At 54.8% G+C, this 19,325-nt stretch overlaps 5 protein-coding genes across 5 annotated transcripts; 3 read left to right on the plus strand and 2 right to left on the minus strand.

The window, feature by feature from the left end:
- The first annotated feature begins 2,736 nt into the window (after window positions 1–2,736).
- Window positions 2,737–5,497, plus strand: J3D65DRAFT_360363 (serine/threonine kinase 16). The gene is made up of 5 exons (XM_066795635.1): window positions 2,737–3,069; window positions 3,126–3,834; window positions 3,906–3,978; window positions 4,027–5,215; window positions 5,268–5,497. The coding sequence occupies exons 1-5, from the start codon at window positions 2,922–2,924 to the stop codon at window positions 5,453–5,455; spliced, it is 2,307 nt and encodes a 768-aa protein (XP_066655135.1). The 5' UTR covers window positions 2,737–2,921; the 3' UTR covers window positions 5,456–5,497.
- A 4,068-nt stretch (window positions 5,498–9,565) lies between these two features.
- On the minus strand, window positions 9,566–10,215 carry J3D65DRAFT_603033 (uncharacterized protein; the record flags this gene model as incomplete). The annotated part of the gene is made up of 3 exons (XM_066798176.1): window positions 9,566–9,894; window positions 9,957–10,013; window positions 10,071–10,215. The coding sequence occupies 3 exons, from the start codon at window positions 10,213–10,215 to the stop codon at window positions 9,566–9,568; spliced, it is 531 nt and encodes a 176-aa protein (XP_066655136.1).
- Window positions 10,216–11,008: 793 nt separating this feature from the next.
- J3D65DRAFT_645821 (multicopper oxidase) lies at window positions 11,009–13,199 on the plus strand (the record flags this gene model as incomplete). The annotated part of the gene is made up of 5 exons (XM_066802235.1): window positions 11,009–11,373; window positions 11,434–11,832; window positions 11,881–12,778; window positions 12,828–12,995; window positions 13,047–13,199. The coding sequence occupies 5 exons, from the start codon at window positions 11,009–11,011 to the stop codon at window positions 13,197–13,199; spliced, it is 1,983 nt and encodes a 660-aa protein (XP_066655137.1).
- Window positions 13,200–14,560: 1,361 nt separating this feature from the next.
- Window positions 14,561–16,260, plus strand: J3D65DRAFT_624005 (cell wall glucanase). Its single transcript, XM_066800207.1, has 2 exons — window positions 14,561–14,775; window positions 14,829–16,260. Exons 1-2 carry the CDS (start codon window positions 14,679–14,681, stop codon window positions 15,776–15,778), a joined length of 1,047 nt encoding a protein of 348 aa, XP_066655138.1. The 5' UTR covers window positions 14,561–14,678; the 3' UTR covers window positions 15,779–16,260.
- Window positions 16,261–16,718: 458 nt separating this feature from the next.
- J3D65DRAFT_667692 (uncharacterized protein) lies at window positions 16,719–18,419 on the minus strand (the record flags this gene model as incomplete). Its single annotated transcript, XM_066803047.1, has 2 exons — window positions 16,719–18,064; window positions 18,116–18,419. 2 exons carry the CDS (start codon window positions 18,417–18,419, stop codon window positions 16,719–16,721), a joined length of 1,650 nt encoding a protein of 549 aa, XP_066655139.1.
- Window positions 18,420–19,325: the final 906 nt, after the last annotated feature.

Below are 19,325 nucleotides of genomic sequence, written 5' to 3' on the forward strand. Positions count from 1 at the left end.
ACTGGCCCTGAATGGCTGAGGGTCAGGGCCCTGCTTTGACCGGCAAAAGGCAGGAGCACCGAATAGGAGAGAGACGGTGTTGGCGGTCCACGTCAGACCTTTGGACGCCACGACGAAGAATCTGAAATGGAGCTCCGTTCCAGAGCTGTGCAAATTGCTGAGGCTGAAGCCTGGGCCTAATTATGGAGCGCTAACTGATGCGAGGTGCCTTTTGAGTAAGCGGCGCGACTAGTCTGTGAAGCCGTCGGGGAACTTGAGCGTATGCGGGAGCGCTAGGAGATGGACGTCACTGTCCGGATTTTTTGCTGAAATGATGGTCCGAAACTCCTTCTCGAGGCTGTGGCGTACTGAGCCGCAGACATTAGATGGTCGAATGTTATCATCTCAGATTTTTGTTCGCTCCCAATCCTTGAGTCCATATGTGGGGATACACCAAGTCTGGTTTTGTTGCGGTTGTGACGAGTTTTGAAGCGCATGGCGATGAGGGTCTTGAACGAGAAGCAGTACGAGTTGCTACACTCGCTTAATTTGCTCCGTTGGGCGCTGGATTTGGATATGAACATGACCAACCGGTGATCCCACCCGAAGACCTGATACAATAGCAAAGATGCTATTACCGAAAGTGGACAACGTCAAGTCGATGACGATGTTGAGTCAATCGATTTGGGAGCGAAATGTGTGGACGTTGCTTCTGCACCGAAACAGGCAAGATGATCGACATGAAGCATAGCGAAGGCAGGGAAATGGTCGGGTCCAAGTACAGTCCGGTCAAAGCGTTCCCCACGCACTAGCAGCCAGTCCACGCGCTTTTTCGGCACTCGGCATCCCTGGCCGTGAGAGGGGCCGTGTCATTCAGAGCTGATCAGCATGCGAGATAAATTTGCGCGATAGCGTTCTTGTAACGGTGAACTTGCAAAGAATCCATCGCAACCAGCCGAACGCACGGCTCACACCTGGTGCAGTGTCTGGTGTTCAATCGGTGCCAACGAGTTCTCTTGAAACATTTGCTTGAATTGTCCTGAGGTTTGATGCCAAAAGTCGTGGCACATATCGACGGGTTTACGCGTATTGCGCTTGAATGCTCTCAAGTCGTTGACCAGTGATGGCTAAGAGGGTAGCTTGGACGTTTACTGTTGATTGCCGGTCAAAGCATACGAATTCTACCCGTCTCATTCTCTTTTGTGTGCGATGAATTTTGTCAGCGATCTTCATTCCCAGATCATCTTCAATTCTGGGACCGTTGTGTTTCAGAACTGGCCGGCTTCTTGGTCCCAGAAAACGCCTTGGCGGGAACCGCAGTCAGGACTAGAGCGCAGTGTGACGGACATCAGCCGCTGAGCGAAACGAGCGAAGAGTCAAGCGTATTTGCGCCACCGCGCAATTCCCTTCGAGCGCATACAACTTCAAACGTCTTAGAGGTGGTCTTTTCGGTCCAGAGCATGCGAGTTGCGGACTCGGGCCTCACCGATGGTCTTTCTCACTACAAGGCCAAAAGTCTTGGCCGACGCCTAAGAGGGGCTCTTGCCAGCAAAGGCATGTGGGAAGGTACGCGGGCAATCCCGTCCAACGTCTTCCAATTGATGTTATTCCCGAAACTCTGTTTTGCTGACAGGGATGAACGGACGGCGATAACTTTCGTTGCCGGAGCCCTGGTTTTACAAGGCGAGGCTTAAGGAATCGGTGATCTTGTGCGAGAGTTGCAATATCGAATCTCCTGAACGCTCCTGCGTCTCCTCCGTCTGATTGGCCAGGTTGTTTCGATACGGCTGTTTCAGATGAGGGGAGCGCTTTAGCATTTCCCCCCCCTCACAAAAACCTTCTTCATCGAGACTGCACATCTTGGCAGACTTGATACCGCGACGAGTCAGTTGGTTGATGAGTAGACTTCATCCGACCGTGCGGTAGACGGGCCTGATTCAGTATCGATGTGCCTGCCGATCAATTTGACGTGTCTGAGCACGATCCCCAGGCTAGAAAAGTCTATTGGCCTGGGCGAGATGGATGAAAAGAGGTTGAAAAAGGCGAGAATGAAGTTGACGGGGATAGGCCCGTAGACGAGCCGCAGACGGAGCCAAGAGCGTGGGGCACCCGAAGCTTTGTTCCCCAGAGTTGAAGACTTGGCGGACGATGTTTCAGAACTGGCATATGGTGAATCAGAGCGATGGAGACGGCCAGTCGTATGCAACGGACAGAGAGCTGTCACGTCTGACCAAGAGGGGGCCGAAGCAAGCGGAGCTGGGTGCATGCAGCGAGGCGCACGTGGACCTGCGTCTGACAGGCATCCTGGGCAGCATGATGTGCAGTCGAGGCTTTCTGGCTAAGAAGCTTGAAGTGCAGAGCGACGTGGGTGGATGGTTGGTCAGCAGAGCGACACAGTGGTGGTGCTCACGAGGCACGCACTGCACTGGCACGAGGAGGCGGTGTGCCCTGCGAGGGCCGCTGGATGAAGCAGAAGAAGAAATGTCGTTATCGCGCGATGGATGCCTTGAGGAACGCGACACTTGCGGGGACGAAGGCCTGATGGATGGTGGACGACGAGGTGGTGGGTGAAGAGGAGAAAAGGCACCGCAGGGAGAGAGGGAAAAGTCGGTGGGCTCTTGGCTGGCGTCATGGAGCGCTGCAGGGTCTGCTGCACCTCTCTCACATCAACGCGTCGACGTCAATAATCCATCGCCTCCGCCCTCAACCACCGACAATCCGACATGCGTCAATCCCTGACGCCTCAAACGCCTACTTTCCCAGGCCCACGGCACGCCTCACCCTCCGCTCCGTCCTACTTCTGACCGCATTCTTCGTTTTCCTCGCACGGGCAGTCGGGTTGCGCACTCATCCTGGGACCCACTCTTCCATGAGTCTATATACTCGCCCGCCGCCATTCCTCACCACCTGCCCATCCTCCCTCCCGTCCCCTTCGCAGCAAAATGGCCCGGTGGTTCTTCAGGCCGAAACCACAGTCTTCCGCGCCCGCACCCAACCGCGGCTCCGACGATTCTGACAGATCGGCCACCACCAGGCCAGCCAAGTGGTCCTTGGGCATTCTGAACGATAAGGAAACCGATGAAGTCCCGGGTACGTTGTCCAATGAGATCCATATCTGGCTTCAACAGCAACTAATACAGCTCCAGGATCAATTCTCCTCCTCTCCAAAGTCTCAAACCGCAATGAGCCGCTGGGTCTCAAAAATGTGCCTGCGAGAAATTCATCTTCATCCCTCCCGTCCCCACTAACTTCGTCCATCCGCCGCAGCTCATCGCAGACGCGTGAGCAAAAGCGCACTCCGGATGGCAAAATTATCCTCAACCCTCAACCCGACGAATCTCACAACGATCCGTTGAATTGGCCTGCGATCCGCCGCGATGGTGCTCTTCTATCTCTCGGATTTTATTGCATGCTGGGTGGAGGCATGACTCCCATCTTGGCCGCTGGATTTCAAAATGTTGCCCAAACGTACGACGTATCTGTATCAAAAGTTGCGCTTACGACGGGTTTGTACATGATGGGAATGGGTGTTGGTGGTGTTTTTGCCTCTCCAACCGCCATTTTGTATGGGAAAAGAACCGTCTACCTCGCGGGTTCTGTGCTTTTTGTCATCTCAGCTGTTTGGTGCGCGCTGTCGCCAAATTACGCATCCCTGCTGGTCGCACGAATCTTCCAGGGTATCGCAGTCTCCCCTGTCGAATGTCTTCCATCGGCCACCATTGCCGAGATTTTTTTCCTGCATGAACGCGCATATCGCTTGGGCATTTACACTTTATTGCTCCTCGGCGGGAAGAACCTCATTCCTCTAGTCAGCGCTGCAATCATCAACTCTCTGGGTTGGAGATGGGTGTTTTGGTGAGTCCTGCAACCCGACTCCACCACCACCACCCCCAAAAAAGGGGAACAACATGATGCTGACCGTTCAGGATCGTCGCGATAATCGTTGCATTCGGCGGCCTGATGCTCTTCCTACTAGTCCCCGAAACCTTCTGGAATCGCGTTAGTATTTGTTCTGTAGTTCTCATTTAGCAATACTAATTTTGATAGACACCGCGGCCGCGTCGCAAGAGCCGCCGCTCTAGAAACCCCTCACCCGGGGAGCATGCGCGCAAGCACTCCATTTTTGGCCACAAAACGCCAAAATCATCTCAACCAAATCTCAACGAGTTAAACGAAAAGCTGACAGACAACCATGAAGGGCGTCGCCACGACGCTCACGTGGGATTTGTTGAGCCAGAGCACCACCATGACGATGGTGGTTCGGAAAAGCAGGGAGTCAGCGGTGAAAGAGATGTGCCAGACATCATGGTGTCCACGCCCCCCTCTAATGGGGCCAGACAGCCAATCGCGCAAGACGAGACCCACCACGGGGGGGACTATTTTGACCACAACGGACCGAACGAGCGAAAGCACGACACCAGCGGCGAGGAACCTCAAACAACTCCGAAAGAAGGGGATCCCGGACATCTTCGCCCAGCCCTCAAAACCTCTCACTCCCCGACCCCGGCCAGCCCTGGAACTCCCACTCGTCATGTCGCCATATCCCCGCCACTCTCTGAGAAACCATCCATGTCCCATATGGACCAAGACATCGAGACTGCATCCCAGTTATCTGGAGTTGCTTCCATGACCCCGTCTCACCAGTATACTGAGCGCCATCGTGAAGCCCCGAAAAAGACGTATCTTGAGACACTGAAAATTTTCAATGGGCGTCTTAGCGGGGACAGTTGGTGGAGGGTCGCACTGCGCCCTTTCATACTATATTGCTACCCAGCAGTCTTGTGGAGCTCCCTCGTTTATTCGCTCTCCGTCGGCTGGCTCATTGTGCTCTCAGAGTCCGTCTCTGAGATATATCGCACAAAGGATACTTACAACTTTACCTCCCTGCAGACAGGTCTTGTTTACCTATCTCCATTCATTGGGGGCGTCCTGGGAACTGCAGTCGCCGGAAAATTTTCAGATCTGGTCGTTCGCTTCATGTCACGACGCAATGACGGCATCTACGAGCCCGAGTTCCGCCTGGTCATGGCTATTCCGGTCGCAATCACCACAGCCATGGGTCTCATGGGCTTTGGATGGTCGGCTGAGGAACGTGACTCATTCTGGGTACCGACCATCTTTTTTGGCATCATTTCGTTCGGCTGCTCGCTCGGTAGCACGACAGCCATCACCTTTGCAGTCGACAGCTACCGCATTTACGCGGGCGAGGCGCTTGTCACGCTCAATTTTTCTAAGAGTGAGTCTTCCATCAAGTCTTCTTTTCTCTGCGGCTTGCTAACATGTGATAGATATTTTCCACGGCCTCATCTTTTCCCTCTTCTTCACCTCTTGGTTAGAGTCCGACGGGGCCAAAAACGTCTTCTTGGCCATTGGCGGCATCCAAATCGCGTGTCTCCTGACGACTATTCCCATGTACATCTATGGAAAACGCGCGCGAATGTGGACTGTGCGGAAGAAGCTCATGGAGAAGTTTTAGACCATGATGTCCCTCCGAGGGACTTTTGGGGTTACGATGCTCACGCGTCTTTCGGGAGGTTTGCGCCACAAACAAACCATCTATTAATGCTCACGATCTTGGTTTGGTTTGGATTTGGATGGGTTGGGTACGTGGCGTTGCGTGGCTTGGCTCGGCTGTCGCGTGGCTCGACTGTTGTCAGGTACCGAGCTGAGCTGAGCTGGGATTCTGTTTTTGGGCACCACATGGCTGGCTGGATCAGTGGAGAAACTCTTTGTGCCAATCTGCCGAGGCTTGGCGTTGAAAGTCGTGGCATACACAATGGAAGAGGGAGGGGGCTGATGGAGAGTAGTTGGGAGCATTCGTACGCTCTCACGCGGACAATTGACAGGGAGTATTCCAGCTTCCCCAGCCATAGCTTTCAGGAGCGTTCAAGCATCTACACAAGATGCATGACAGGCAGCATTCATGCTTCAACCCGTCGAAATGGCACTTGTGTGTGCCACGACTTTTGTCAACGCGCCTCGTACCATGTCATTTCTCGTCTTTATTTCTTGTTCATATCCACAAATTCATCGACTCTATCGTTTCATTTTGGCTTCATTGTCTCTGTACCAGTGTTGGAAGATCCAGCAAATCTCTTGGCCAGCGCAAGTGCAAGTGCTGCCAGCTTTGTGTCACGCCCTGAGATGAAACCAAAATCAATTGCGCTCTCTTTTTCCACTTTCTTTCCTGATGCGAAATCGACAACAGCATCACCGAACCAAAACGGGTAACACAACGCACTCTCTACGACGGCGTCCATCATCACGACACAACGACGAACCCAACACAGCCATATCTCAATCCAGTCCCGCCACGCCATCCTCAAAGCATTCGCGCGCCGGCGGCCGCCCCCAAAACCAGTCATGTCGCCGGGGAGGAACAGCACACAGTTTGGACTCTCGTTCTCTGTCTTCCTCGAAGACAAGAACGCTGTCCGAATGGTGGTCCTTCTCAAGCCGATGAAAGAAAGCGTTATGTATCCTGCGGTTATCCGAGCACCGGGCCGCGATCGCTGCAGGTTTGCACGTGGCGAGACGGCGCGTGATGAGGTTGTGAAGCCGTGCGAAGCGATTGCGGCGGTCGCGTGGCGCGGCGCTGGGTATATATTGGCGAGGGCTTCTCCTTTTGTCCTCGATCAAGAGCTGTGAAGGTCTGCTGCAGACGAACAGAGAGTCGACGAGGCCCTTTCTACCGTCGAGAGTAGCATGACAGAAGCGGCAACTGTGCGTTCTGCGCTTTTCTGGGCCATCTTTTCCATTGTTTACAGGGGAAGCTGGCGCGTCTTTCCCGCCGGTGATGAAGATTGCTCGTGATGCTGTTCAGCAGCGCCATTGGATCATGATGATGAGCTCCAACTGTGACCAATCCCTGACTTTTAGAATGATATATGGAGAGAGACACATCTCCCTGCTTGATCTGTGAATAGGCGAAGTGGATTCATTTCAAGGTTTGATACTGCAGCCGCCCCCGGCATAATGTCCATCTGTCCAGTAGCACTTCAATAGAGAGAAACGGAGAAGGACTCTCGCAACACATGCATGTCTGGAAAGGGCGGACATGAGCGGTAAAAAGGACACAAAGGGAACTGCAAATCGTGAAGCAAACCTTGCAGCTGACTTACAGTCACAGGCTCCGCTACAGCGATTACCTAGTTGAAGCTCTGGGAGCATTCAAGCGACTTGCCCATCGAAACCTCCTCTCCCCCCTCCTGACATTTCCACGTGCAAGCACAGAGACGCTACGTCATTCAATGCATGACCAGGCAGCTGGCTGACAGTCCTCTCGCTTAGGCTTTGTGAGTATATATTCATCGATTCTCGCGGCGGAGCAGCTTCCAGCTTCACACCACGCCTCGACCAGAAAGCTGCATGAGATCGACAGCGAGTCTACTGTGTTGTCTCGTTGCGCAGAAGTTGGACACTTTGGCGGTGGATGGCGCTGGATCGAATGCTGGAGCCACGAGGCGAAGGCACCGGGGGAAACTGTGAGAGGTGTTGCTTTGGTTCTCCATGGACGGTCAATGGTGGATCTCATTGTTTAATCAACATATTGAGGTGTTGTCACTCGTCTCCCAGTAATCCATCCTTCTCTGACCTGGCGGCTTCCAGTGACGACTACACACAGAAGCCCCCACTTGAGCCGCTGCCTGTGCCGCAACACATCCAAGCTGCAGAGGAAGATTCAAACATGCAGCAGTGACGTATGCATTCTCGAACGCTCCCGCAAACTCCCCCCGCTGTCGACATGTCATGCAGCAAGCAAAACAAGAGGATGGTTCTCGCCTGCATCTGTTGCCGCTGCAAACGAAGCCAAAAAAAAAAAAAAAAAAAAAGATGCAGAATGCGATGCAAAAGTAAGCCGTCTCCTGCAGTTGTCCAGCTTTTGGACTTGTTTCGTCAATTAATGCAAGAAGGAAAATGTGCAAAGCCACTCCGCATGACGTTTAATGTAGCAAGCAGTATGACCCAGTCCTGCTTTAGTAAACCACGTGCGCCCAACGATGCAGTGCTTAAACAGAGAAAAGGCTGTGGTGAATAAGTGAGTGGTTGTCCACCAGAGAAGCTCCGGATGTCTTTGCCCATGATGATGAGGGATAGAGAGACTGTCACCATGCACCCTTTCAGTGATCAGTATTCCCTCTTCATCTCTTTTCCGTTACTTTCGTGGCGACAATTTTTCCACGTACTCCGCGGCTTTCAGATGCAGGTCAAGACAGATGGACAGTCCCGTTAAAGACCACCACAACAAAGAAAGCAAAAGCAACGCGCGCCGCACGGCACAATGGAGCGCGACTCAATCAAGCATACTGCCACGACTGGCGCAAAATCTCCCCCACAAACAGCGCGACAAAGAGGCAAAACGTGAAAACGGCAAACAGCGTGACGCGACGGCGATTGCGGGCGCGCAGCTGCAGTGCGTCTGCGGGCGAGACGAGGGGCTCGTAGTCGGCGCGGGACGGCATCGGCACGCGCCTGGCGTCTTGGACGTGCTGCGGGAGGGAGGATGGCTGCATTGAGGGTGCCTGGCAGGCAGCGAGCGCAGCGGTCGTGTTGAGATTGGACTTTTCTTTTTCGTGATGTGGTTGACGTTGTTGTTGGGAGACGGTTTTGGGTGTGTTTGCGGACTGAAACGAGCGAGAGGAGCAAATAGCGGCGCTGGTGGATCGATGGAAGCCTGGGAGTGGAATAAATGGCGCAACTGTCGATCGTCTGATGTTGTCTGGCGAAACGTGTAGCGGGCAGCTGCGACTGCGATACCTCGTGCTTTCAATTCAACTCAGCAACAACAACACCTCTCCTTCATGGGCGCCATGCGACCTGCATTTGACGGAATTGCAGCCAGACATAAAGACCAAGTCAAGCGACGCGCCGTCGAAACTTTGTTTGCTTCCTGCCCTAGCGCGTGTTCTGTTTTGTTGTTGTTTTCTGCATGACGAGCGAGCTAGCTCTCCCGAACCTTAAATGCTGGTGTCGCCCGAGTGCGTCAACGCGCTTCCTATCAGCGGCAAATCCGAAGACTGGAGGAGACCAAGAGGCGCGTTCGTTAGCTTCGGTCGACCTTGACGCGTCTGCCCCGCGTGAGCAAGGCCGAGAAGGTCGGCCGGGTGGAACGAGTGCTTGTGGTTCTTGATTGACTTGACGAGGTGGACGTCATCCTCTTTATAGCAGCACTATCCATCAAAGCTTACCAGTAATGTTGATTCTGTTCGAAAGGACATCAGTCAGACCTGTCGCAGTTTGTACCGATCAGACATTCATCCAAGTAAAGACCGGAGAGACTAAGAGATTCCCAAGGTCAGTCCGATGAGCGACCAATCACCCACAAAAAGAAGATCAATAAACTGATGAAGCAATGTCTTGCAAGTGAAATGTTCTGAATAGGTTTAAGCATTCAACGAGATAGAAGATGGAAGGGTTTATATACAGTGGCGAAGTGAAGCTTCAAGTGATACAAGCTGTAAAAGGAAATACGCCACCAGGACGAGAGATCCCTCGACGAGATGGAAAGCAAATGGTGAGTTGCCACAACCTTAACGACATGTCGAGCATCATACCCAAATAGACACTCTGCATATAGCAAGATCGATTAGGTCGAGGGTGGCAAATCCTTGAGGGCAACGGCAACACTAGCCTCGTCCCTGGCGTCGTCCGAGTTCCACCTGATGATCCAACTGCCCTCGGAGCCCTCGACGGGCGTGGCATAGAACTGCGAGATCATGGTGCCCGCGCTGCTCCACCAGAAGACATTGTCGCCGTAGAGCTGAGCGCCCGTGTGGATGTGGCCAACAGCCGTGTCTACAATCTCGACCGGGTCATAAGCACCGGAGCTGGGATTGATCGACAGGTACTTTGTGCCGGGCCAGGGCTTGCCGACGGGGAAGACGGTGAAAGAGTTCTTGTCATAGTCAAAAGAGACTGCGAGCGGGCGTCAGCACGGTTGAGTGGATCCTTTTGGTTAGGGCGTGTGGCCAACTCACCAGTAACGTTTTGCGCGTCTTTTGCGTCCGAGGGGGCGTTGCCGATGTAGGCGACACCTATGACATCTTGTCAACCTTTTTCAAGTATGATCGGAGCACGGCTCAAAATCTAACCATCGACGTAAATCAGCTGGACACCGCCAATGCCCGGGCCGTATGCAAAAAGCGGCGAAGGAGACGACGTGTCACGGCCCGTAAGGGGAGCGGCGTAAGCCAGAGGCAAAGCGGCGGCCGCGAAGAGGAGGAACTTGGAGAACATGGTGGATGTGCTGGACTGTCTGCCGCTGTGTGGCCAGATCAAGATCCATGATGGGGGGCGCACGCCGCTTTGTAGTGGATCAGTGGTTGGCAATGCCGACGCAGACGCATGGCAGGTTTCGCACTGTGCAGCAGAGTCGCCGTGTTGGACATGTTCGCAGGCGGATGTTGCCCGGTGGCCGCCACGCACATCCGCCTCGAGCGTGGTAGCGTGGGCTAGTCCCACTAGCAAGACTAGACCGACGATGGATCGCGCCTCGCATCGCCTCGAACAGAGCCTCCAGATCCTTCGTTGAAACATCCAAACGCGCCAGACGACGCCCAAATTGTCTGCCAACAACGCCTTCAGGTACTTCATCGAGAGCCGCGTCATGACAGCCGACGTTCAACTGGATTTGCCGCTCGCCGGGAAGAGCCGATGCTCCTGGGCGTCATGTCCCATGGGTCTCGCCTCGTCGAATCTCGTCTGATTTGCTGGAGAGCGTCTGGCTTGACTGCTCAGCCTTACGCCCGGTTATTCTTGGGCATGGGGGAGCGTTGATCCAGTGTCTTGACGAAAAGGGGCTGAGATTTGCAGTGCAAGCCTCCAAAGTCATTGCTCTTTAGGTCCATGATCCACCGTGCTTAAAATGTAGTCAGAGCCTTCGCTGCTCTGCTTATGCTCCTCACAACACCGGTCTGACACTCTTTAAGAGACCGCATTCAGTCTTTTTTTAACGTCTTTTACCCACCCCCCGCTTTTTTCGTTTCCAAGACCTAGCCACTCATATTCCTCCCGGAGTCCGGCCTTCGAAATGATCGTCCCCTCCTGGTCTGCGCCGCTCATCGCTGCGCTCCCCCTTCTCGGAGGTGCGAGCGCGGCTGCGGCCAAACGTGCCGACTGCAACTCTGCCTTGACTTTCAGCGGGGCGACATACAGTCTCGGCGTGGATTCTGCAGCGTCGACTCCTTACGCCGTCATCAACGCCCCGGGATCTTCTCCAACCACTGTCCCTCTCCCGGTCCCAACCTCCTCCAAGGCCACCATCGTCAACAATGCCGAGACCGGCACTGCGGCCGCTCCCGCTTCCACGGCTGCTGGAGGCAATGGCGCAGCTGCCGGAGGCAGCTCTGCCCCAGCAACGACTGCGGGCTCCGGTGCTGGTTCCGCACCTGCATCGTCTGGTGTCGTCAACGCTGCGGCCTCGGGCACCGGCGCTGCTGCATCTTCCACCCCCAGCGTGTGCGCAGGAAACACTGCCGATACCAGGAGCCAGTGGTGCGACTATGACGTTGACACCGATTACTACAACGAGACTCCTGATACCGGCGTCGTTCGTGAGTACTGGCTGGAGTTGGTCGACAAGACTCTTGCCCCTGATGGAATTCCCCGTCTCGTCCAAACTGTCAACGGTACCATCCCGGGTCCCATGATTGAGGCCAACTGGGGCGATACCGTCGTCGTTCATGTCACCAACAACCTGAACAGCAGTCTGAACGGTACCAGTATCCATTGGCACGGTCTTCGCCAGTCGTTCAACGTCCAGAACGATGGTGTCACGTCCATCACTCAGTGCCCCACGCCTCCTGGCTCGAGCTACACTTACACATGGCGCGCGGAGCAGTACGGTTCTACCTGGTGAGTTCCACGTCAGCCTTGTCCAACAAAGATTGCTAATTCTTGCAGGTACCACTCTCACTTTGCCCTCCAGACCTGGCAGGGTGTCTACGGTCCTCTTGTCATCCACGGTCCTGCCACGGCCAACTATGACGAGGATCTGGGCTTCATGATGCTCAGCGACTGGGGTCATCGCACCGTCGACGAGATGCACGACTACGCCAACACCCAGGGTGCTCCTGTTCTCGACACTGGCCTGATCAACGGAATGAACACTTGGACGACCAACACCACCAACCAGACTGTTGGCAAGAGGTACGAGACCAGCATCGTTGCTGGCAAGACTTACCGCCTGAGACTTGTCAACACTGCCATCAACACCATGTTCAAATTCATGATCGACAACCACAACGTGACCGTCATTGCCAACGACTTGGTTCCCATCAAGCCTTTCAGCACCAACATTGTCCCTATCCACATCGGTCAGCGTTACGACGTCATCTTCACCGCCAACCAGAACACGGTCGCCTCGGACTTTTGGATGCGCGCCATTGCTCAAGTCGCCTGCTCGCCTGTCAAGAACAGCAAGGACATCAAGGCCATTCTGCACTACGGCAACTCGACCAAGACGCCCACCACCAGCGCCTTCACGTACGTTGATGAGTGTACCGACTTCCCCATGACTGACCTCGTCCCTTACCTGCCCATGAATGCCGAGTCGGGTGTCACCCTGAGGGAGGCCGCCACCATCGGCAAGAACAGCGCTGGCTACTACAAGTGGTCCCTGAACTCGACCAGCATGCTTGTTGAGTGGGCCGACCCGACGCTCAACTCGGTCTGGAACAACGAGACCAACTTCACGGCCAGCAATGCCGTGATTGAGCTTGCCCAGGCCAACCAGTGGGCCATCCTTGTCGTCGACAGCACTCTGCCGCTTCCCCACCCGATGCATTTGCACGGTCACGATGTGAGTTTCCTTGCTCTTCCTGACCTTTGGCCACAACTGACCTCTTTAGTTCATGGTTCTTGCGCAGGGTGTCGGCGCCTACAACAGCAGCATCCCTCTCGAGATGACCAACCCGCCTCGTCGTGACGTTGCCACCATGCCCGCCTCGGGCTACCTCGTCTTTGCCTTTGAGACTGACAATCCCGGCGCGTGGCTCATGCACTGCCATATCGGATGGGTAAGTCCAGAAGCAGTCCAGATATCGACATGGCAGCTAACAAGCCGACAGCACGCAGTCCAGGGCTTCGCCCTCCAGATCCTCGAGCGTTACGACGAGATCCGTCCCCTCATCGACGAGGACCAGCTGCAGGACAACTGCCAGAGCTGGGACAACTTTGACAGCGCGCAGGACATTTCCCAGACCAACGACTCGGGTATTTAAAAGACTGCGACGATGCAGAGTCGATGAGATATCCTGTGACGGGGATGGGTTGTTTACTTCTTTCCCAGACTTTGGGGTTGGTTTGATGTATTTGGACACGTTGGATGTCGGCAACGAACATCTTTTTTTCGCATCGTTACAACTGAGTCAATGCCGATACGCTACGGCGCATCGTTGGATTTCGATGGGTTGGGTGGCATGGTCTGGCGTAGTTTGATCGAGCATTTGTGTATGTAGATATTTGCACCACTCGTTTTTTGGTTGATAGGCTGGGTCCATTACAAGGCGTAGCGATAATTGAGATTGCGAATAGAATACCCTGTACTTGTTGCCTGTTGCACATGGTGCATCGAGTGAGACTGGCCTGAGGATAAGGTTCCGTGCCGTGGGCTCCGCTGCCTTGTCTTGGCCTGTTACGTTCCGATCGCTCGATGGAGAGAAAGGTTAATTGAGCATTGAGAATGATCAAAGCAGCCCTGAGTTGTGCATGTAGCCGTCGACGAGATGATGTGGAGATGGAGTGAGGTTGAAAGACGACAGGGAGGACCCGGAGCGGGGAAGGGGAGCAAGCCGGCCAGCGGCTCCACCCCTGCCAATCACAGCGACCGGCGAAGCCAAAGTCGACGACAACTCTTGCACCTCTCCATCACCATGGCGAAACCGACTTGAATCCACGAGTGGACGAATCCAAGGTTGCCCCTCCGATGACGCGCTGGACTCGTCGTGCGAGACGGGCGAGGAATTTGGTGCTGACGTTATTCTCCGGGCGCGTCTGCCCCAGGCGCCGTGTCTGCGCCCACTCTTGCCATGGACGGATTGTTTGCCCAGCGTCTTCCACCATCCTTCCGCCAGTGTAAGCTGTTCCCGCTGTCACGGCTACTGGATGCTTGGCCGGGCTTGGATGTTTGATTTGTCGCCCGCCGTGCGCAAATCAGAGCGGTGGTTGTCGTGCATGTTCCTCCGCCGAGACGAGAAGACAGTCTTGCCCAACGGTCTAGAATGACGGAGTGACACAAGCCAGAGTGAGGCGCGTATTCCGGGCCGGTTCCTGTGCTGCTTGGGTGCTGACGACGACGCCGCATCTCGTCACCCCAGACGGTGAGATCCCAGCCTCCTCAAATGTCCATGTCGCAGGCGAATGACCACTCTCTCCACCACGCCCGCGCCGAGCCATGCCGCACTGCGTTGGCAGGTTGCCTGTTGTAGCAATGTGCCGTGCTCCTGTTTACGTGGAGCGCGCCTCTGCCAGCCTCCCGCTTTATGGCTTTGCCCTGCCTGTCAAAATCAAGTTGTACCCTTGAGGCTCTTGCCTGCTAACGCCACTACCGCTGCTGTACTGTACATACTGCATCCTCACCGTACATTTTTCACATGCTCTGCCCTCTTTGCGCTTTTGCATGACTTCTTCCGCTTCTCTCCTACAAACCTCTTCCTTCCTCCTTTCCTAGATTCTTCTCCAAGTCTGTCGATACCCCTAACATGCGTCCCAAAATATTATCTCTCGTTTTGGCCCTTAGCGCCGCCGCTCCCTTGAGCTTTGCGCAGACTTACTCCGAGTGCAACCCCCTCGAAAACAGTACGCATCCTCTGCTGGACCCCTCTCAAAATTTCACGCTAACGGCGACCTAGCAAACTGTCCCTCAGACACCGCCCTCTCCTCCAATTCGTACACGCACGACTTTCGCTCCGGCGCAGACAAGTCCACCTGGAGCGAAACCTCTGAAGCAATCACCTACACGAGCGCCGGCGCGCAATTCACAATCAGCGAGTCCGGCCAGGCCCCGACAATCGAAAGCTCCTGGTACATCTTCTTCGGCTCGGTCAGCGTCGTCCTCAAAGCGGCCCCGGGCGTCGGCATCGTCAGCAGCGTGGTGCTCGAGTCGGACGACCTCGACGAAATCGACTGGGAATGGCTGGGCGGCGCCAACCAAGAGGTCGAGAGCAACTACTTCGGCAAGGGCAACACGACGGCCTACGACCGCGCCATCTACCTGCCCATGGAGGACACGCGAGACACGTTCCACAACTACACGGTGCTGTGGACGAGCGACTTTGTCGAGTGGATCATTGACGGCAGCGTCGTGCGCACCCTCAACTACGCCGACGCCGTCAACGGCAAGAATTTCCCCCAGACCCCCATGCGCCTCAAGATTGGCACCTGGGCCGGCGGCGACAGCAACAACGACGCCGGCACCATCGGCTGGGCTGGAGGCCACACCGATTACACCCAGGGCCCCTTCACCATGACGCTCGAGAGCGTCAGCGTCGTCAACTACAGCCCCGCCGACAGCTACAGCTACGGCGACACGACGGGCGCCTGGCGCAGCATCGCCGTGTCGGGCGGCACCGTCAATTCCAACGAGGGCGGCTACGCCTCGGCGCCTAGCAGCAGCTCTTCCTCGTCTTCGGGCTCGTCCGGCACCGGCACCACCACCGGCTCCGGCATGTGGTGGACGGCGAGCGCCGCGGCCGTCAGGGCGTCGTCTGCAGCCGGCCCCGCCCTCTCCCGCGCCACGAGCGTCGCAAAAGCTGCCGTCGTGGCCCTCGCGGCCGCTCTGGTGTTGCTGGTGTCGCCCTGATGCTCGACCAGACGTCGAGTCTTGAAACACAACTTCCTGCAAGCGCTTTCCCTTCTGCATTCATTGGACACGACGAAACGAGACGACCTGTACGATAATCTGTCTTCCTACCTGAGCATCAGCGAGCGAGCGAGCGAGCGAGCGCAAGCGACTTGGGCTTTGGCTTGCCCTTCAACCCATTGGTTCATCGATTCCTCCCCTTCTTTCTTTCCCACCAAACATCCGAAGCGCAAAGTAACGCGCGGAACGGCATGGCATGGCATGGCATCACACAGCATTTGCGAGGCGCCCTTGGGTCACTAATCAGCGGTCTTTTCTTCTTCCCCTTTCGTTCCCATTGGTCTTCCCTCTTGGTTGGTGCGCTGCGTACTGTACAGTACAATGCAAACGTACATACACACGCCGACCCGTATAAAGTAAAGTAGCATACATAGATAGGTACACTCACAGGCAGACAAATGGACATTCCATGATGACATGGCTACGACTTTTCTTGAGTGATGTGTTGCTGTTGTGCTATGCGTGGTTGATGGATCGTAGAAGTCCGTTCGAAGTCACGCGCGATCAACAACGTAAGCAATTTGGTCTTTACCATGCTCATGAACACTGTCATCGGGCAAATCTCTCACCATGGTTTGAAGAACAAATTCTGATTTAGCTACTTGCTGACCTCGGCAAGATGCTGACCCTGTTTTCCTCTTGCAACTTGTAGAACCCAACACCGTCCTTGAGCGCCCACTTCCTGTGGCGTATCATGCAATGGTAATCGTAACTTGCTTCCAGCTTCTCCCAGAAAACGGTTACGCATATTTGTGATTCTGAAGCAAAAGACTCCACACTCCCCCGTTCATCTGGAGCGACTTTTTCTCTCCCAGTAATCCCGATGTTGCAATCACTCTTCCGGCCTCCTGTCGAACCCTGCTGTGTTCACTTGACGCTACTATTCGCAGCCATGTGCAAGGAGCACGTCGACAATTTCAGTCTTGAGATCAGCGCGAGCTTGCCTCACGGCGGCGCGTCCCATGTTGACTGCACGTCTTGAAGATGATGTATTGAAATGCTCGTGCGACACGAGAAGCTTGACCATTTCCAAGCAGTCTTTGTGGACAGCTTCCAACAGCAAGTTCGCCTTGGTTGCCAACTCCCACTTGCAGTGCTGAAGCAATACTTTCATTGCGTCAAATTTGCTCGAATCGAGGCCCTTGATGAGCGGATCAGAGCGGTGTCCCTTCTTGGAATTGTTGTGCCGTTCGACAACAGTAGTGTTTGGATTTCCTCCATTCTGAAGAAGGGTTTGCAGAAGTTCGGGGGGTCCGGCGCTAATTGCTGCTTCAATGGGGGTGCTGCCGAGATCTTCGCAGTATTTGTCGACTGAGGCGCCGGCTTGGATGAGAATGACAGCTTTCTTTGACTTGTCGTGTCGACCCCGAAAGCACACTTGCACCAGCGCTTCGCTGAGCTCTCTCTCACTCATGGTCGGCTTTCGAGCCCAGAACAGTCGAGCTATTTCTGCTGACCCATGGATTGCGATCTTGCGAGTCAATCCCTGCTTAATCCAGGTTGCAGGATCGGGGTGCCAGTAGTAAGGAGTGGTAACTGGGAGGCTCGTAGATCTGTACCTATCATAGGCGGGCAGGATAGCTTTGAAGATTTCGGTGTGATTCCCATTCACTGCACCGCATAGTGGACTGAAGCTGTCGAAGTAGTTTGACTGCCTTTGTCCGAAGTCACAGCCCTTCTGTTGGAGGTATTTGATCATATCGGTGTGGCCGTTGCGAGCGGCCGCCCACTGGACCGAGCCCATGAAACGCGGGTGGTATCGATCTCCAGTTCGGCGAGCCAAAGGGCCATGTTCAGATTCGAGGACGTCCATCAGTGGGATGTCACCCATCCAAGATGCCACTACCAAGCAGCTGTTGACAACATCTTGTTCAAGGGATGTCTTGGTGTAAAGTGGGTAAGTCTCGCTTCTCTTCCTAACGAGAGAAGAGTACATGGAGAAGTGTTCTTTCGCATGGAAAATGCAGGAGCAGATTGCTTCGAACAAGGCTTTTCTGCTGAACGTGGGTTCATCGGGTTGTATACGTAGAAGCTTTTCCGCGGTTTGCTGGATCAGAGCCAGGATGCCAATGTCGCTGTTGGGACGGGCGAGAGATTCTTCAAGGATCAATCGGGAAATCATGAGAGGTTGTGTCTTCTCAAGATGGCACCAAAAGAGCTGGTTGGATTCTTGTACAGGCCGGCCTGCTTTGAAGATCGCGCTCGTGATCTCAGCTCTAAAAAGCCCTGTGAACATTAGCCATGAAGTTACAGTTACACAAAGAATCGTGCACTCACTGCTCACGAAGCGGAGGTTCATCGTTTGGTCGATTCGGTCTGTCAAATTTTCATGGTCCTTCCGCCTCCAATAGTAGTGGAAAAACACTCTGGAGATGTCTCGGATGAGCTCCTCCATGATCATCTTGAAAAGCTCCAGGGGCAGTGCTGTGAGGTGGTCGACCTTCTTTTCCTGGGCGACTCGGCGGCGACGAGGGGCTTTCGATTTGGAGGGCTTTTTGCGGATATCTTCAACGTCGAACGACTGGTTGTCCTTGGACGCAGGCGGATCATGTCCTTTCTTCATTGACCTTGTGATCGCCATGGTGGCTAGTTTGCAATGTTTGTAGGGACGGACATCAATCCGCGGGTTTGTTGTCGGTGAAGTCGTCAATGGAAGGTGAAAGAGATGCGGTTGCGACCTGATGTAGCGACGTGGCGACCTTGAGGCGCAAATTGAGTTGAGTGGCAGAGGCTTCAATTGGCGAGAAGCTTGAGGTGAGGGCGTGAGAATGGTGCCGGCAGAATTCAAAGGGACATCGACCCTCGCGGCTCAGTGCAATGACCTTGAGATGCGACAAGACGAGGATCGGTCGTCAAAGCCTCGCCAGACAACAGACGGGAGTGAGGTCAAGGATTGCGGTGAGATGTCTTCGAGAAGCCGACAGAGTGGCGCCTTGTGGCCTCTTGAGGTGATTTGGCGACGAGAGAGCTGAGTGTGTATGCTTTGATGAGTGAAGCGAAGGCCGTTGCGAGGGTGGTCGGGAAGGCAAAAGAGCGCCTCGTAGCCAGTTGAAACGGCCTCGAGACGCGACGAGAGGGTGGAGTTGGTGGAGGGTGAGTGGTGTCGGGTCCAAGACGCGTGTTCGATGGGCGTAGTAGAAGATGCAGGCGGGCAGGCACCAAGACGCGTCCGCCCTCAGCCCGATTGGGAAATCTGGGTCGCGTACCACCTACATGTACCTGCCATCCAAACTTCCCAGCGCCGACCTGATGCCGGTGCCCCTTCCGTTGTTGACCCGCCCGTAGGTCCGGCCGGGGGTGCCTCCTCAGGTCGTGCGCAGCAATCGACCGCGTAAGAGGAACTTTGCCCAAGCTTTCCTCAGTATTTCCCAGGTCCGCCAAAGACATGCCTGAAGCCCAACTCCGCTCCCGTCGTTTGGTCAGTATGAATGCTCATGTGTCGTCGTCACTTTTGCGACACCCCCATCTAAGTGCCGCTGTCTCAGAC

Source organism: Phyllosticta citribraziliensis, assembly GCF_038025025.1.
Source record: "Phyllosticta citribraziliensis strain CPC 17464 chromosome Unknown J3D65scaffold_6, whole genome shotgun sequence".
Taxonomy (NCBI): Eukaryota; Fungi; Ascomycota; class Dothideomycetes; order Botryosphaeriales; family Phyllostictaceae; genus Phyllosticta; species Phyllosticta citribraziliensis.